We start from the raw sequence: 19,608 nt of genomic DNA on the forward strand, positions 1-19,608 counted from the left end.
ACCTCCGGCCAGGGCAGCCAAAATGGGGCCCCCTTCATCAGATTGCCCTCAACGGCCCAAAACAGAAGGTCCCGGGCTACAGAGGACGGCACCTGAACAGGGTCCGACAGCCTGCCGGAGGACTGAGACCACTGGAGCTTGAGTGCCCACTGCAAAGATCTCATCCGCAGACGAGCCTCTGGCACCAGAAGAATGCAGGATGCCATGAGGCCGAGCAGTCTCAAGAACTCGGAAGCTGGGAGATCGTGGGCAAATTGAAACTTGTTCACCATCTGCTGAATGTGAAGAGCCCTCACCTGAGGAGGAAAACACTGCCCCAGGGTCGCGTCGAGCACTGCTCCGATGTACTGGAGCCGCAAATGGGATTTCTTTAAATTGAGGGAGAAGCCCAGCCTGTGAAGGGAGTGGCAGGTGACGGACAGATGCTCCAGGACTTGCTCGGGAGAGCTCCCCCTGATCAACCAATCGTCCAGGTAGGGGTAGACGTGAATCCTCCCCCTTTCCTGAGATGCGCTGCCACCACCACCATGAGCTTGGTGAAAACCCTCGGGGCGGAGGTCAATCCAAACGGCAGGACCCGAAACTGAAAGTGCGAGTCGCCAACCGCGAACCTCAGGTACTTCTTGTGCTTGGAATGGATCGGCACATGGAAGTAAGCATCCTTGAGGTCGAGACACACCAACCAGTCCTGAAGTTGAAGGGCCTGGAGGACTTGAGAAAGTTACCCTCTTGAACTTGTCCATCCTGAGGAGTTTGTTCAAACCGCGCAAGTCCATGATGGGTCTCAATCCCCCATCTTTCTTCGAAATCAAAAAATAAGGGAAATACCATCACTTGTTCCTCTCCGGTAGAGGCACCAGTTCTATGGCGCCTTTCTCCAGCAGGGCTTGAATTTCCTGCGCAAGGAGCGGATCCGGACACTTCAAAGAGGTTCCCTGGTGGATTGTCGCGAGGCCTCTGCCGAAAAGGAAGACAGTAGCCGTGGGTTGTGATCTCCAGAACCCACACATCCGAAGTAATGGCTTGCCACTCTACAAGATGCTGCGCCAGCCTTCCCCCAACCGGCGAACCATGGGACCTGGCCTCATGACTGAGTGGTAGCAGCTGCGGCGTTGCCTGAGGGCAAAGAGGCAACTGCCGAGCGGCCTTGGCACCTCGAGTACCTTTGTTTCCACCTCTGGCACACTTACGATAGCCTCTTTGACTGCTAGCTCCCCTCGCTTTACTGAAGGACGAGTAATAGCGAAAGGAACCACCCCTCCATTGCTGTCCCCTAGGACGAAAAGGCGAGGTTGGCGAACTGCAGTGCCCAACGACTTCGCTGCAGCTTTGGAGGTCTGCCACCTCAAGGCTTTCGTCAGCCTTGCTGCCAAAAAGGTGTTCACCGTCAAAGGGCATGTTGAGGAGCCGGGACTGCACATCAGGAGCGAACCCAGACTTCCGCAACCACGCAAACCTGCGCATTACGGTGCTCGCCGGCATGGACCGGCTGACACAATCCGCCAAGTCCAAACCCGACTGAACGGCCTCACACATGGCATCCTTGCCATCCTGAAACACAGCAAGGAAACCATCCCGCTCGTCCCCTTTGGGAATATGTTCAGCCGCTAATGAAACAGTTCCACAGAGTGTGTGTGAAACGAGACAAGGCACATATGGAGTTGGCCGCCTAAAGCGCCATACCCCCCGAAGAAAACACTTTCTTCGCCCAGCCGTCAAAATGTTTGCCGTCCCTATCCGGAGGGATGGTAGGCTACGACGCCTGCTTTGCCGGGGCCGTAGCCCCCTGCACCACCAAACTCTCCGGGGTGAGGTGCCTAGACAAGTAGCAGGGGTCGCTACTGGCTGGACGGTATTTTCGCGACAAAGACTTGCCCACTGCCGGGAGACTCTCCGGAGCAGTCCAAGCCACCGCCACCCTTCTCTGCAGAGCCATATGAAAAGGCAAAACTGGTTCAGTGGGTGGACCGAGATCAAGGATGTCCATGAGATCATCCTGAACGAACTCCCCTGGGGGAGCTGACCAGCCCAAGTACTCGGTAACCCGAGACATAAGGTGCCGATATGAAGAATCGGCATGAGTGCCAGGCTCCAGCCTACAAAACTCCACCTCCGGAGAGGTGTCCAGTCCACTGGCATCATGCAGCGACTGCCGCAGGTCATCAAACTGCTATGGCCCGAGATAAGTTCATCCGGAACCGTAACCGGAACCAAGCCGCCATCGGAGCCTTCATCACCCTCAGAAATGTACTCCAGGTGGGGAGAGGAAGACCTCTGGGGACCAAAGCAGTGCCTGACCTTAGCCAAAGCCTTTCTAGGGGCAAACCCCGTGCCACGGGACCCCTCCGACACCACCGCCTCGAAAGGAGTCAAGGGCACCGAACGAGTCGGCGCCGGCGTCGACAGAAAAGGCGTTGACGTCCGTTGCAGTGGCGGCGTCGACACAGGCCTCGAAGCCGGAGCTCCGAGCGTGTCTCTCGACGAACGGCTACCCTTGTCTGAGCGGGACCTCTCCCGCGAGCTGTGCCGACCACCCGAGCCCGAAGGCGTACTAGCGGCGTCTCTCGACCGGTGCCGACCAACCCCACTCGGAGGCGCCGACGGACCGGTGCCCTTCGATTCAAGAATCGCTAGCATCTGCTTCCCGAAGGATGCCCATTCCTCCGGTGTCGCTTGCATGGAGGGATAAGCGACCCGCCGACGTGCGGAGTCCTTGGATGAGGACGGGGAAGGTGACCTATGCCGGCGCTTCCGGGAATGCCTCGAAGAGGCGAAGGAGTGGCAAGATAGACTCCTGGAAGGAAACCCACTGGACTTCCGCTGATGACGCGGAGAGTCGCCCCTCGAGTCAACCGTCGAAAGCCACGCAGACCTCAACTTCCGGGGCTTAGACACCTGGCCAACCGACAGCTTCTTCTTGCGTTCCCGCAAGGCCTTTGCCGTGAGCGACTGGCAGTCGACAGTCGTCCGTATCGTGGGCCTCCCCGAGGCACCAGAGGCAGGCGTCGTGCGAGTCCGTGACCGACATCTTGGACCCACAGTCCCTGCAGTTCTTGAAGCCCGGACGCGGGGTTGAAGATGAGAAAGACATCGCCACAAACAGGTCTTCACACAAACTGAACAGGTTCCACGAACCGAGAATTGAAAACAGCAAACTCCAACAAGTCGAGGCATACCGAGATTCACGAAGTGAACAAGTTCGCGGAAAAAACAGAACTGAGGCTATGGGCGTCGTGCGTCCTACTTATCACATAGGGTGACGTCGGAGGAGGTCCTCGGGGACATCGACATTGACGCAGGACGCAGACGCCAAAGATTTTCCGAAGCAGCACAGCTGTGGACATTACCCGTCATAGATATGGAATATGTCGGAGGACCCAATCCCCTCGAAACCACCCGCACCTAAATGTCCCAGTGATCCTGGACATACTCGATAATTATGCTAAGGTGTCGGGAATCAGTTTCAGCAGAACCAAATCTTGTATATTCCCTATAGTTGGGCTAAGGGGGAGGAGTGTCAGTGAATTACCAGCGTTGGGGCTCGGTTGGGAGTTGGACACGTTTAAATATCTAGGGGTAAACATAAAACATGCCAGAACAGATGCATGAGCATAACACGGTAAAAGTGGTAAAGGATCTGAAGAAATCTGACATTTTGGTCCAGGCTACCACTGTCACTGTTAGGCAGGGTGGCCATCACCAAAATGATTATCCTGCAGAGATTTTTGTATTATTTCAACAACGTGCACTGCTATGTTAAGGCGCCCTTTTTCCGATCATTGGACGGTCTGCTCCGAGACTTTGTGGGGAACCGCCCGCCACAAACTCTTGCTCGCAAAATTATACCTACCATACGAAAAGGGGGTAGGGGGGAATTGCTAAAACTTGATAAGTATTATCTCGTGGCCCAACTCAATGATATCATATCATCGAATGGCTGGCTGACGAGCCTACCTCAGAAACTGAACTATTGCAATACTTGGTGGCCCTCATTAAGCCAAGGAAAATATTGTGGGTGACAAAAGGGGGGTCTGGAAAACAACCCTTTGGTGGCGATACTGGGAAGGACAGTTTGGAGGAGACCACAAACTCTGCTGATAATTGTAAACCCTACTTGCCAGAGGTGCCGATAGCGGCTGACATATGCAAAGACAGCATAGATATGGCAGTGGTGTGAAGATGGGAGGGATAGGGTATATACACATGGGGAGATGTATATGAAGATGGGGTCTTCAGGGAGTTTGGTTCAATGCATGAAAAAGAGGGGGTGTCAGGCAGGCAGTTTTTGGTAACAAAGGATCCGGAGAATGGCCAGGGAAAAGGGAGAGGGTTGGCCAGAGGAACCACCAGCGGACCCACTGCTGACCTTGATGTATAACTTGAATGATGGCTGGCGGACAGTATCCAGGATATATAGCAAACTAATAGATGCGCCCAACCCCAAGAGCTTAGCGCTGAAAGGACAATGGGAGGCAGATCTGGGCACAGATATCACAGATTGAATGGGAGAGAATACTGGGTCACCCCAAAGCAGTATCAAGAAACCACTGTTTGAAACTAATACAGTTAAACGTGCTGTATCACACACATGACCCCACACAGGATAGCCACGTTCAACAAGGACGTGAGTCCACACGGCCCATGGTGCGGGGACAGGGAAGCTGACATAATACATATGTTCTGGGGATGTGTGCGTGTGAGAGACTTTTGGGCACAAATAGAACAATCCTGCAGGGAGGCTGGAATAGCAAGGTACGAGTGGTCACCAAAGGAATGCCTACTTGGCGCCTACCCCAAAATCAGCAAATATAAACACATGGTTAAGTTTATGGATATGGTTTGCATCCAGCCAAAAGAACCATAGCCATGTCCTGGAAAAATGCTGGGGGGGGGCGTAATATGTAAAATGGAGAAAAGAGTTTGAACGGTGGGCAGAGGCAGAGACCAAGGTGTGGATGGAAGCGGCTAGCAGATCGTAGCCCAGCAGCAATGATAAATGTGTGGCATGGAAGGCACTGGTCTGGGACATGTTCCAACCATGTGACGGCAAACCCCCCTGAACGTGCCAAACAAGACTACAGATACGCCCCAATTAACAGAGGAGACAAAGCTTGTCCCAAGGACACAAAGTGGGAAAGAGATTGTGCCTCGGATGCCGAGGTGCCTGCTCCAACTGACATAAGTAAAATACAACAAATGTGTAGGAAGTAGTTTGTTCGTGTTAAAAGTAATTATTAAATGCACAGATATAAATGCATGAAGCGAATAGAAAGCAAAATGTTGAAATGCACGGTTGTGTTTTATTATATAAATGCGAATAAAAACACGTTAAAATAAACAAGATTGCTAAAGTTGTCCATTCATAAGTGGGAAAATGTAGCCCCACAGAAGTTTATGATGTCTTATCCGCTTGACAGAGGAAGGAGATACAGAACTATGATCTTCCCATTTTATGGATCAATTTTTTACACAAAACATTAATTTGTAGTTTACGAGCTAGCGCAAACACAAAATGTTAGCGAAATTGACGCAGCAGAAAACATTGGAATAATGCACTCCCAAGATCCGGAGGAAAAAAAGGCAAATTAGGGAGGGCTTGGGGGAAGACTCTGGATCAATACACAAATATTTTACACAAGGAATTACTTAATAAAAAAAGATTAACCCCTTAACTGCTGAGGGTATTCCCTCCCAGTGCTGAGCCCTTTTTTGGCCATTTCAGTACGTTGGCATTCAATCCCTTGTAATCTTTTTGTTACAAGAAGGTCCTTGTCCTGCCCAATATTGCACCCTTTTCTTCTCGCATGGAGGTCATAACACCACCAAGGATTCCTAGTTTGCTGTGGGTGTTTTAGGGGGAGGTGGTGAACAAATAACAAATGACCAAATGTGTTTATTTTAAAAAAAATGCCAATAAAATTATGTACAAAGCCGCCTGTGGTGTTTTCCCTTGAAAGAGCTAGGAGCAAAAGGTGTGCAGTTCTGAATTTGCCATTTTCCAAGCTTTTAGGGTCAGGTTGAGTGGAAAGAAAATAATTTTTTTTCCATACATTTACCTTCAGTTTTGATGTGGGAGGTACGCAGCGTTTCCCCCTTTAATAGGACATGCTTGCACGAATGGAAGAGGAGGGTAGGAACTCTCAATGGGAACACAGAAAGACCTGCATTTCTGAAAAGTATATACAATTTCAAGTCCATAAAGGGGTCATTTGCGCAGGTCCGGCAAACGCTATGTACCCATAATTCCAATGGTTTGGCAAAAAAATTGAAGTGACTGAAAAAAGTATGTGCTGGACAGGTTTGCACTAGTAAGGTAATGGCTTCCATGAATATTGAGAAAAGCAATGCACCGTTACATTCCCCCAACTGTACTAGTTAGGCAATCACACATTTTTTGTAAGGTTTCACAAAACAAGCAATACCATGAGCCAAAAACCAAGTCATGTTACATAGTATTTTTATGCCCACTGCCTAAACTGACATGCTTGGCATTTGAAAATAAGAAAAAACCAATATGCTGACTGCCAACCATACATTTAAAAAGGGCACATGTGGACCTTTTGACGGATAGGTGACTTGTGTAAGTCACAAAAGAGTACAGTGCCTAAAGCAGCAACTACATGAGGGCACATTTCGGAAATGATAGGGTTGTGTAACAAATCACAGTAGGAAAATGTATGAAAATGTTATTACCAAGAGAAAACACATGTCCCACATTCCCGCAGGAGTCCCAATAAAAATGGTACCTCATGTGTGGGTGCACTTACCTGGGTGCAAAGGGGAAAAGGCTAAACCACTGGTACACCAAACAGCCTGGCGAAGACTGGATTTGTCCTTGTGGACAAAAATGCACATTGGGCCTGGGGTGTTACAGCCACCAAGGAAAACAGGGAAGCCCATGCATTTCTGAAAAGAAATGGGAATCCAAGGAGGACTCTCTTGCATGTGTCACGCTACAATTTGTTACCCAGAACGTCCAGCAAATTCCATAATATAGAGAAAAAACTAATTTCTAACACATTTGCCACCAGGAAAAAACGGAAACACGCATGCAAAAACACATGTCCTACCTATCAATGTTCCCATAGGTATCCCTATGAAAACTGTACCTTACATGTGTGGGTGCACTGACCTAGGCGCAAAGCGAAAAGGCTAAACCACTGGTACACTGAACGCCTTGGAGAAGACTGGATTTGGCCTTCTGACCAACCCACACATTTGCCAACCCACACATTTGCGTCTACGGGGCAACAGCCACCAAGGAAAACTAGGAACCCCGGGAGTCCAGCAGGGTCCCCATCACTCCCCAGAGGGAAAAGCTGCAATGCAACCTAGCCAGAGCTCTAGTGGTGCCCGTCTCCCATGTGGTGCGACCATACCCAAGTCCAGCACTAGTTGCAGGGAGCCCCGGCAGGTCACAACCCCTCCCCAGATGGAAAAACTGGAATGCAGCCCAGCCAGAGCTCCAGGATGATTGGGGCTGCTGCTCCGGGCCTTGGATGCCCATCTCCCATATGCATTGGCCGTACCCATGTCCAGGTGCGGACCCAGTGAGCCAACCCACACATTTGCGTCTGCGGGGCAACAGCCACCAAGGAAAACTACGAACCCCGGGAGTCCAGCAGGGTCCCCATCACTCCCCAGAGGGAAAAGCTGCAATGCAACCTAGCCAGAGCTCTAGGGGTGCCCGTCTCCCATGTGGTGCGACCATACCCAAGTCCAGCACTAGTTGCAGGGAGCCCCGGCAGGTCACAACCCCTCCCCAGATGGAAAAACTGGAATGCAGCCCAGCCAGAGCTCCAGGATGATTGGGGCTGCTGCTCCGGGCCTTGGATGCCCATCTCCCATATGCATTGGCCGTACCCATGTCCAGGTGCGGACCCAGTGAGCCAACCCACACATTTGCGTCTGCGGGGCAACAGCCACCAAGGAAAACTACGAACCCCGGGAGTCCAGCAGGGTCCCCATCACTCCCCAGAGGGAAAAGCTGCAATGCAACCTAGCCAGAGCTCTAGGGGTGCCCGTCTCCCATGTGGTTCGACCATACCCAAGTCCAGCACTAGTTGCAGCGAGCCCCGGCAGGTCACAACCCCTCCCCAGAGGGAAAAACTGGAATGCAGCCCAGCCAGAGCTCCAGGATGATTGGGGCTGCTGCTCCGGGCCTTGGATGCCCATCTCCCATATGCATTGGCCGTACCCATGTCCAGGTGCGGACCCAGTGAGCCTCGGCATGGTCAACGTCCCTCCCTGGAGGAACAACCTTAACACAACCCAGCCAGAGCACCAGAACGGTCGGGTGATGTTCCCGACCATGGGCGCCTGTCTCCCTTGTGGGTCAACCATCCACAGGTCAAGTGATGAAGAGCAAGGTCCCACTATTGAAGGAGGGTCTCCACAAGGGGGCAAAGTGCTTTCCAAGAAGCAGGAATAGCTTGGTAGCAGAGGCTACGTTAACCAAGGAGAGTGGCCCTCAGGGGACACATGTGCGTAAAAGTCTCTGGATTCGCCAGCTAAAGGATGCAAGTACTCACCGAACGTTGGTGCACTCCAGACCAGTTCCACTGCAGCTCATTTTAGGGTACAGGGGGACACAGCAGCAAAGCACCCATGAAGATTACCACCACAGCGGGGCGACAGTGACAGTGTATGCTCAGGTTCAGGGAGAGACTCCCAATTCCAGACCTAGGAATGCTAGGTGTACGAAGCTTGGCGGGAGAGCGCCTTCTACCCAGAGCTTACAGTCTCCAAAGGCTCAAGTCAAAACTCGAGACAGCAGCGGTTCCAGGGCAAAGGTCCAGTACGAGCTTCTCAGTTCACTGCACCATCCAGGAACACTTCCGAGCAGGCTCATTCACAGCTTAGGCAGGAGGTGCCGAGAGTAGGTATTCCCACTACTCCATGTCGAAGTGCCCTGGCAGGACTTTTGTGATCAATGAGAAACAGGGGCTCCGACAGGACAACAGTGGGGCGAGGGTGCCAAACCTTCCAACGGGTCACCAGTGGTTCCCCAGATCTGCTTCTTCAGGTCAGGATACTTGGCTCCTTTACTAAATTCCGTGAGAACTCAGGAGATCGATTTAGGAATAGGGTTAGAGTGCCTTCTCTTATTCAGAAACTTCTTCGCGTCAAAACGAAGACAAACCAATATGAGATCTGCTCACTTACAACCATCCCAGACATGGACCAATCACGGACCACAGTGGTCCCAGTCATATCAGCACACCAGACATCCTGGCACCCAGGATGTGTATTGGAACTAGACAGCTCCAGCCCACATCCAGGGCGCACACACACAAAGCATGCAGAAGCCTGTGAAAGCTTCCGTTTGCGCAGGGGGCTGCATGACCAAATAAGGAATTTCCTGGGTCTGCTCGACCTGGAGAAGGCAAAGGGACAAAATGGCCAAAATACAGAACAAAGGACCTCATGGCACGGGCATTTTGGGCACTGGCCACTGTCGTGGGCCAAACGCGGAAAACGCTGTTTGGCCCATAGAAATGTATCAAAAATGCTTTAAAAAGTAGCTGCTGTCACCAGCTCTGTCCTGGGTACACTTGTACATTTAACAAAAATCTTGTGAGGGTATCTAGGGCCTTATAAATGAAAAAGGGACCCCAGCACACTGTACTGGAAGGTACAGTGTGCACTGATAAAACGTTACGAAGAGAAAGCAACAAAGTGAAAGACTAAGGGAAACAGTCTCCCAGTACTGACAGTCTGAAGGGCATGTCAGTTTCCCCTTAATGAGAGGAGCAAAAGACCAGTGGAGTACAGCAGAAGGCTGGGCTCCACTGGTAAAAATCAGGCTACGATGGTCAGACAAAAGCAACATGTTGGGTTCACAACTGGAGGGAAATTACCTATAAATGGAAATCTTTCCTAACACTAGGGAGCCCCGGCAGGGTCCCCATCCCTCCGTGGAGGGAAAAGCTCTAATGTGCCCCGGCCACAGATCCCAGACGGCTGGTGGTACTGCAACTGGAAAAACCGCCCTCCAAACCCAAGGTCTTTTCAATGGTGGCTTAATGCTCCTTACTTCTTCCCGGGGTTGGCAAAATGGGATCAGACCCTCAAATGTTCCCCCCAGGGAAGCAGAATGGATTTGCCCCTCCATGGGTGGATTCCTGAGGGGGCTGTCAGGTCAATGTTTTCTCTTGATGTCCTCAGGAGCTGCTGAACCCTGTAGTCCCTCCAAGGATTTTCGTAGTCAACCCAATTTTAAAACAGTTGAGCCCAGAACACCCCCAAGGGAAAGTGGAATTTGATAAAGTGTTCAGATTCCTGGCTTTCACTCTGGAGGATATCTGCACAAGGGCGAGAAAGAATTTCATTTTAGTTAAACATTCCCAGGTTAACGATTGCATTCTAGTATTTTCCTTTTACTCTTTATATGAACTCCCTCTGCAGCTGCCTGGAGAGATCTTGAATGAAAGCCTTCTCAGTAGAAGAAGTTCCTTACTCTAGTCTTCACTTCTTGTCTCAAACTGGGAGAAGGCTCACTGAAGTAACACGAAGATCCAAAATCTTAAACTCTCAAATTATGCTCGACACTTCTGCATAACTCAGCTAAACTGTGGATCCGGCTACTGGCCCTTTTCCTAAACAGACAATTACTTGACTGTCCTTTGCTTCCTGTCAATAGCCCCAGAGTTGATCTCTGTATCAAAGCTGAAGTTTAGTGTTCAAACCCTGGTTAGTCCCATTGCTATTTAATCAATTCCTTTTGACAGTCTGTTTAGTAAACGATAAATGTCAAAATGATGCGTTCAGAATGCAGCACGCGTGCAATATCGCGGACGCCCAGTGGAGGGCGTCCAAAACCCAAAAGCTTCCTTGCGAAGGAGCGAGGGGGCGGTCGGTGGCAAGCAGCCGATGGAGCTGCGATCCAGGCGGTCTGCTGAGAAAGGAGGATTTAAGCTGTGGAGGTTTTTGGTGAGCTGCCAGTGGACACAGTTTGCAATGAGGGACACTTTTGGTCTGCTGAACGGCAAGCGTTTAAAGAAGTGTGCATTGTACACAATAGTGACTGGCGAGGTGCCCTGCATGAACTCCATACACACAACATGTAAAGACGGAATGGACAGCTACAAAAAAATAATGACACTATGTTTTTGGTGCAGCGCCGCCGAGGGTGTGCTCGCCTGGAGAGAGATGTCCCTCTCAGAGATATGCTGGCTGACAGTTTCAGTGCCCAGGACTCCTCCGCGCTGCTGCTGAAAATGGCATGCACATGTGCCATGCCAGGATCTGTATACCGAGTACATCACAGAGAACCCCTTGGGCCATGACATACCAGCGGCGAAACGTTCCTGCGCCAAAATGGGCGCGCCCAAATGTCTCTTGCGCCGAAGCGGTCGCGGCGAATCGTCCTGCTCCGCCGTCACTGTGCAAGCCGCGCAATGGGTCTCCACGAAGTGAAAGTGAACGAATCTGAATTCAGCTTCTGTTTTTCACCACACAAGCGCATTGGTTCCGTTTTAACTCCCACAAGCAGGTTGCAGCTATCGGAGCACTAAACTCACACGCTGCTGAAAACTGGAAAGCGCTCTCAGTTCTTGACGCACGCATGCACGCACCACAGTAAGTCACTACGCACAATACCATCAGCTGCCTTCAAGTTCACAGTGCTGCCTGAGTGGAGGTAATTAACACATATAAAGTATTTGCTACAACGTTATTGCTCCAATTGCCTTACACTAATACTTAGTTTTCCCCCACAATACATAAGTGATGTTCTTAGAAAAAAAAAAAAAACTGTTTAAGAACTTATCTGTCAGTAGTTGCTGAAGCTGCCTCTTTCACTGCGCCGTCTTCCTTCTTCCCTGGTTCAGCTCCTATGCCCCATTCTTTCGAGTGCCCCCTGACCCACTTAACTGCCAAAAACCTATAGGCAAGTCTAATGAAAGGCAGTTTAGAATGTTGGACTTGGGATCTAAGAGCCCATCAGGGTTTAATGTCTATTCCTCCATCTTGACTTGGGAGACCTTCCCTACTCTGAACACACGAGTGAAGGCCTAATCAACGCTAGAATGAAAATTCAGAATAAAAAGTTTAAATTGAACCCAAACCCTGCAGGAGAGTCTTCTGGACCTGACAGGACTGGCCCTAGAGGCATAGGGCCAATCCCCTGATGCCACAAGTGTGCCGGTCGCAAATGATCCTATGTTTTGCCTTCCTTGGGGCAAAAGGCTTCAAAACCTCACTAATTTGCCCACAATAAGGCAAAATGCCCCAGGCCCCGGGCCGTGCGAAGTACGGCACGATGAAGGGCCTGGGGGGTTAAGCGCAGGGTGGGGGAGAAGCGGTGCGAAAGCCAAGGGGAGGGGCGGCCAGATGGCGCCCTCACCCCAGTGTTGCCAGGAAATGGCACAACGACGACAAGGAAAGGTGTAAGGGGAAACAACCGGGGGGCTGGGGGAAGTCCGGCCCCCCAAGGGAAGAACAAAGGGTCCTAGGGCTATAAGTAGTCCCCAGAAAGAAGGAAGGAGCACAAACCAGGTAAGGAGCTCACCTCATTCGGTTAAGCTCCTAGGGCCTGGAAAAGGGGGAAGAAAAACGTTTGCTCTTGCAGGCTCATGGTTTGTACTTCCTCTTGCAGGTTTGCTCTTGCGGGCTCACTGTTTGCAGTTACACGGATCACCTACCATGTGAGAGAGCGGGCCGTGACAGAAGCTTCAAGTGGTGGGGAAGATCGATCCAGCTGCCGGCATGCTGAGACGGAGGGAGAAGACCGCCGAAGCAGCAAGTTCCCGGAGGAAGCGGGCAGCCGGAGGATCATCGGAGCGACAGCGTGGGGAGCCAGCTGGAGGTGCGCCGTGCAGGGAAGCGCCGCATCGGCCAGCCGAAACAAAAGGATCGACGGTCACAGCAAAAAGGTCTACGGACCGAGGGACAGGCCACAGCTTACTGCACCGGAGCTGGGAGGGCGGAAGCAGCAGGCACTCAGAGTAAAAAGCGAGCCACATACCGGGTGCAGGGGAGAAGCCGCGACTGGCACCAAAGAAAGCCCGCAAAACATTTGGAAAGACAGCATGAAGGAGTGGCAGAGAAGGGGCGTGGCTTGTGCGGGGCATAGAGGCTGCAGGAGGAGCGGCATAACTGGGGGAAAGCATAACTTTCTTAAAGGGATAGGCGAAATAACCGCAGGCCCGGCTGGAGGAAGGAAATTAGAACGTTGGATACATTCGGCAGCTCAGTGTACAGCGAACGAGACGAGCAAAACAAATATGGCTGGAAGTTAGACGCATGAGTAAAAGGTTCTCTGTAGCGGAGAACCAGCATCAGGGAAGACGCGAGTTAGAATCCCAAAATGAAATGGTCCATTTGCAGGAGATGCGCACGGCGTTGCCAGGAAATGGCAACGCTAGGCTCGCAAGATTGTTGCCAAAGTGAGCCCCGGGCTCACGGAGCAGCGGGGGAGGGGGCCCAAGTACTGCTTTAGAGGGAGTTAAAGCATAACAAGTAAAGCGGTAAGAAGCGGGTCTTTGACAGCGGGGCCGGTCCAAGCCACAAAGATCATGAAAGGAGCGGCAACGCTCAAGAAAGGCCCGGCTTGCAAGATTTTAAAGGGGCAGGCATGCAAGCAGAAACAAAGTGAGCAAAGAAGAGGAAAAGACAACAAGGTGGAGGCATACAGATACATCAAAAGAAGCAATAAAGAGAAAGGGCAGAGGGCAGCGGAAAGTAAGATTTCAAACAAGAAGGATAGCGAAGGAAAGAGCGAGGAGAGCACAGGATTTCAGTGATGGGACAGAATGGCAGAAAAGTAGTATGGGGCACAATGGGTGCTGGACATCAGGCAAAAGGAGGAGAGGGCAAACGTAAGGTCGCCTTTGCTGAGCAAGGAGTCCAGCGACAGCGAAGGAAAAGAGGCAGTACCACAAGGACAGAAGAGGGGGAGAAAAGAACCAAGGAGACGGCAAGACCAGCGGAAGCACCCAGGAATAAGAGGAAGGAAAAGTAGTAAGGTACGGTGAAAAATGTTGCTAAAGTTGGGGGGCAAATTGTAAAAAGGTTGAAAACCTGCGTCACAGGTACAGGAAGTCGCCCAAAACCAGGGCAGAGGGCACAGGAGACACAGGGAGGAGCAAGGGATTTCATCAACAGAAGCAGAAAGCAGGGACGATGAGGAAAGGGACCACCGTAAGGCTGGGGTGAGGTGGAAGGGGGTGGTAAGCAAAGATAAACAGAAGGGCGCTGGTATAGAGGGAGCAGGAAGAGGGTCAGGGGGCGCAGGGTCAGATACCCCGGTCACAACACCCCAAAGGGCACAAACGGTACCAAGTTAACAAAGGATCCCGCCAGGTCCCAGTCCCCAGGGGATTACACCCAGCCCGCCGGTGGCACCCGCAGATACAAACAGCAGTATCTGCGGCAGGGAACCCACCACAAGGGGTGGAACAACTCGGGTGTAGTGGCAGCAGTCACAGCAGGCGAGGAAGGGGGGCCAGCCATGACTAAGTACGGCAGGCCAACAATGGTAGTAACATAGAAGCATTAGTAGCATATCAACAAAGGGGGTTCTAAAGTTACAATGTATTCGGGGGGGGTGCATGGAAAGAATACGACCACGGATAGGGGGTGGGACGAGAACATTTTTAACCTATACATTTAACGCATTGATGGAAAAATGGGAATCCAGGGAACAGAATTCAAGTGGGCAACAGAGAAGGCACTAAAAGCAGAACGAATTTAGGGGAGAGGACAGGCATAGCAACAGAAGGTACGAAAGTAGCTAAGATAGATCCAGGGGGCAGAATTATTCGGGATAGACCATATGGGGGACAGAGGTGGCAGAGCAGCATACCACCAACTGCCCAGGGGGGCGCAGCGGCAACACGTGGGAACCAGGGGCGGAGCCCGAATTTCGAAAAAAGGTGTCCATGCAGCTGCGGCTGGAAGTGCAAGTTCAGCACAAGTGCGAGAAATATAGGAGGAGCCATAACAGCACCTGTGCATCAGGGCAAAAAGCACCCAGCAAACAAGCAATGAGAAGCGGAATTAGGTGCTGGGGACGAGAAGGGGGCCACACCAGAGAAAAAGTGGGAAAAATGGAAGAATGGCTCCAAGCATTCCCAGATCAAGAGGCTGCCGAATTGATCAGTAAGATGTTTCCAGGAAGGTTTCAACATTCATAGAAACAGAGGGGGGGGGGGTAGAGAGACAAAGGGGCACGGATGGAGAAGGAGGATATATAATCAGCCGTCCAACTGCTACCAAGTTTCCCGCTGGCAGGGGAAAAAAGACGAGGGGCACGACCAGACAGCACACATTTTGGGGATAGAACTGACGCAAGGCAGGGGGTAGGCTGGATTCCAGAGGTTAAAGTGGCAGATCAGCGGGAAAACAAATAAAAACTAAAAGGGAGAAATAAGGCAATGGTAAGAGAATTGCAGGCATTAGCAGGGAAGCTAAACTTTGCTGAAAGCGTCATACCACAAGGAAAAGTTTTTCAGAAAGCACTGGGCTAAGGACAGAAGGGGACAAAATGGGGCTCCACGGAGTCAGAATAGGAGGAGGAAGAGAGACATGAAGGTTTAGGGGAATTCCTGTGGTCATTTAAGGGGTCGATCATCGGCGCTCACCCACGGACGAAGAGGGAAAAAGTGTGTTGTCTCACGGATGCAGCAGGAGGTTTTGGTGCAATACTAGGGAGAGAGTGGTGCGTGGAGAAATGGCCAAGGTAATGGCAGGAGGCAGCATGGACGAGTAATATCACGTGGAAGGAACCTCTTCCAATCAGCGTACCATTAGGTGCATGAGGAAAGGAGCTAAATAAATAAATGGCGGGTTGGTCAGATAACATGGCAGGGGTGCTCGTGTTAAATAACGAGGAGTGCATCGTGCCCAGTGGTATGGTAATTTACGAGAGCCATCATGCTGGAATGTCTAAAAATATTGCATGCATAAGGGCAAGGCACATCTCTGGAGAAGCAAATGTGGTGGCCGCCTTGTCTCGTGTTCAGGGGGAAAAGGTTCAGGGAGCGGAGGCCGGACGCCAAAAGGAAGAAAACACCCAAGCCAAAGAGGGCATGGGTCCCGTTGAAAGCACTGGAAAGGAAAGAACGGTTGACTACAAGGTTAACTGAAAAGGAAACCACAGGAAACAGAACGGGTCATAGAAAAGTTGGCCAGGAACGCCCTAAACGCACAAAACGGGTAAGCAGTACGGAAAGCATGCAAATAATGTATTGGTGGAAACAGGTGTGCAAGATGTGGGTAAAGTTGCAACGGAGATAATGCGTGAATCTTTGAAAGGGGCGGTTGCCAAGGGGAAAAAGAAAAAAGCTGGGCGGCAGCACACTTAGCCGCAGTGGCATACACCACAAAGGTAGCCGGTATACCAGATCCGACCAACAGCCCACGGGTAAAGTATTCAATGAAGGGTTGGGCAAAGTTAGAAGGGTAGAAGCCGGACAGCAGGAGGTACCTGAATTTTGGGAAAATGGTGGTGCTGTTAAGGATATTACAAAGCACATGTAGCAGCATACATGAAACAGCCTTGGTCAGGGCAGCATTCGCCTCGGCATACTAGAGGGCCTCCAGGGCAGGGGAAATAATAGCCCATAATACGATAGCATGGGATGGCCTGGTAAAAGCGATGTGGGCATGGGAGCAAGGGCGCGAGATAGAGGCGCTTTTGGGGAGGACCTGAGCGGCCGTGTCAACACCCACTCAAGTGTGGCGGCACGTGTCCAGGAACGGATGCCTAAGGGTAACAAAGACTTGGGGAGGAGAAGTTTTGGGCATCCACAAAGCTGGAAACAATGCGCCCAAAAGCACATTATTTTTATACATGTTTTTGTGTATTTTCTGTAAGAAAATAAAAAGCCTACGGCCTATAATTCTTCCACAACAAAACTGGTCTGCAATGTTATTCCATAGGTAGGGGTCAGGTAACAAGAGCAAAGGGAGCCCACACTACTCAGCCTATAACATTATACCATCTTGGCGGTGATGGTTGGGGGGGTGGGCAGGGTGGGGGAATAGGCCTGGGAGGCCCACCCCAAAATCATTTCCCTGGTGGGCTAGTGGTCCTTGCAGCTTCCCAGGGGTGGCAAAATGGGGCCAGAATGCCAAATTTGCCCCTCCAGGCAAGCAGCAAGGGTCTGCCCGTCCTTGGGTGGGTGTGGGGGGGGAATCCTAAGGGTGCTGGCCCACAGGCTCAGGCCAGCCTCCCGATACCCCCAAGCGCTCCACTAAATGGACCTTTGTTGGGGGCAAATTGGTGCAAAACAACCAATTTTCCTCCAAAGGAGGAGGAACAATGTTATACCACGTGGTTGCCATTTGTTTGGGGGTGAAGGAATATTTGGGGTGGGGCCACAGGCCAAATTCTCTCTGGGGGCCTAGTAGTCCTTGCTATTTCACTGAGGTGGCAAATGGGGGTCAGACCCTCAATCTTGCCCCTCCAATGGAAGAAGCAAGAATCTGCCTCCCCCTGGGAGAATTCCTGGAGGGGTTGGCCCACAGGCACAAGGCACGCCCCCTACCATCTCCAAATGTGCCTTTTTGGCACATGGATTCTTTTGCTTTCCTTAGGGGCAAATGGGTGCTAAATAGCACCCACACGCCCCCAAAGGAGGCAAAACACCCGATTTCTTTTTTTTGGTGGGGGGCCATTTGTACTGGCGGGCCCCCATCCCCAAAATGAATTCCCTACTCAAGATTACTCCTGGAAGTACACCTATGGCACCAACTGAGTTCTTCCCAGAAACGTCCAAATGTTAGTATAAGTAACTAATTGATGAAAACGTTATGCAGTTTAGACTAGGATCAGGGAAAGACCAATATTTCTGTAGAAATTCCTCACAGCAACAGTGTCTCCTCCTCCCAATGCCCAGGTAATCGAGCAGATCATTCTGGAACACTTTCTTGTCATTTTAGATTCTATGTTGCTTTCATTGTCTCAGGTCATACCATTTGTCCTAGTTTAATTCCAAATAGCCAGGAGAGGTGGGTTATTTTAAAGATCACAGTAATGAGCATTTTTGGAAAATATTAAATTCAGTAAAATGGTTAGGCAACATGGCAAGCCATGAAACCAAGTTAATGAGTTTACTTTCCTAGTACAGTAAATGGAAGTGCTGGATGGAAATCTCAGGAACAGAGAAAACTGGACATGTCTGTACCCTCGACATCCGGGAGAGCGACTCTTCATTGTGATAATAGATTGTACACTGATGAGAGGCAGAAGGGTTGCAACCAGAATAAGGTTTAGACTAGAAAGGAAACAGTGAGCACTTACCGAGCATCGTTGGGATAGTTATTGGGATATCCTGGTGACTGGATGATTCCATTACCTTCTGTCAAGACGACATCAGCACAGGATTTCTTCGATACATGCTCAGGCGTTTGAGACACTGAGCCCAAAGATTTACTTACTGTAAACAAACAAGGGGAGCTTTGATTAAATCATGCTTAGTACTTTTCTTAAGGTCATAAAATTAAATGTTCGAGAGATGCTGAAGGTGGTTCATAAAAGTGAAACAAGGTCATCAGTAACCAAGTTTTCCAAAGTGAATCAGGGAACTAAACCACACACCCTTCCCTTGACATCATGCTGCTACCACATTCATCTATTGAAAACTATGATCAATCATCTTCCCCTGAGGGACAAGTGTGTATGGCATAGGAAATGCTCTAGAACATTTTCTACACTCACATTAAACTTTTAGTGCTGATACAGAGACTTTCCTTGCATTCAATAAGCCAATCACATTCTTGTCACACACCTGTAACTCCATGCCCTGTCTGGGAATCCATGCAAAGCAGAGTGTCTTGTTCTAATGGAGTAACTATTACTTGCTCATGCTACCTCAGAAACCTCTGGAATCTTCTCCCAGGTCAGTAAAGCATGTGCAATGTCACTGTGTGCTTGTTCAATGTGGTGCTTTGAAGGGGGAAGACATTTTAAGTTTGAGATTGTAAACTGCCTGAGGAAATCTCAGGTGTCCACCATTCCTGCAAGCTCCAGCAAAGTCTTACTCATCTGAAACCACGTGCCAGGAGGTGTTATAGGGGACTACCAGAGTGCACTGCTAATTGCCAGACAACAATGATCCACTAAATATAGCAGATGTGTGTACCTCAGCCAGGGGAGGCCTTGGGAATCATGACCCCAACTCCCATATTAGTAGATGTCTGAAAACCTAAAGCTGGTTGGATAAGTATCCTACATACTTGCACCCATTCGGAGTGGGTTGGGATGTGCAGCTGAGCAGATGGTGGCGGCTGCAGTGTGTAAAATGCATAAGGGAAAGGTAGGTCCTGATGAAAGAAGGCTAGAATGTAACCATTCGCTGTACACACAAAGGACCAGGTTCCCACTCAACCGTAGGCAGCCAGTTCACCCCAGCTAAGGGATGGCCTCCATAGGGTGACTTGGAAGCATGAAGCTGGGACAGGCAGGCACAGATTAAACATTTAACTGGTTGGTTATAGCACCAGCCAGCCACTACAAGGCAAACCCCCCCCAACATAGCAATGTAAACTGTTTCACTATGCCCCCAAGAAGCAGCACAAATAGAAAGAAAAGGGAGACACAGAAGAAGGAACTGTTCCTCACACCCTGCAGGTGGACAGCGTTGGGGAGGTGCCTGTACTAGC

The 19,608-nt window shown here is 50.6% G+C and overlaps 1 protein-coding gene across 1 annotated transcript in view; it reads right to left on the reverse strand.

Annotated features, from left to right (window-relative positions):
- OVCH1 (ovochymase 1) overlaps positions 1–19,608 on the reverse strand; it is a 1,424,491-nt gene that overhangs the window by 229,998 nt on the left and 1,174,885 nt on the right. The window contains exon 25 of the mRNA XM_069628530.1: positions 18,248–18,383. Within this exon, the coding sequence (XP_069484631.1) occupies positions 18,248–18,383 (136 nt within the window). The remainder of the gene's footprint in view (positions 1–18,247; positions 18,384–19,608) is intronic.

This window comes from Ambystoma mexicanum, chromosome 12 (assembly GCF_040938575.1).
Source record: "Ambystoma mexicanum isolate Mex_15411 chromosome 12, UKY_AmexF1_1, whole genome shotgun sequence".
Classification (NCBI taxonomy): domain Eukaryota; kingdom Metazoa; phylum Chordata; class Amphibia; order Caudata; family Ambystomatidae; genus Ambystoma; species Ambystoma mexicanum.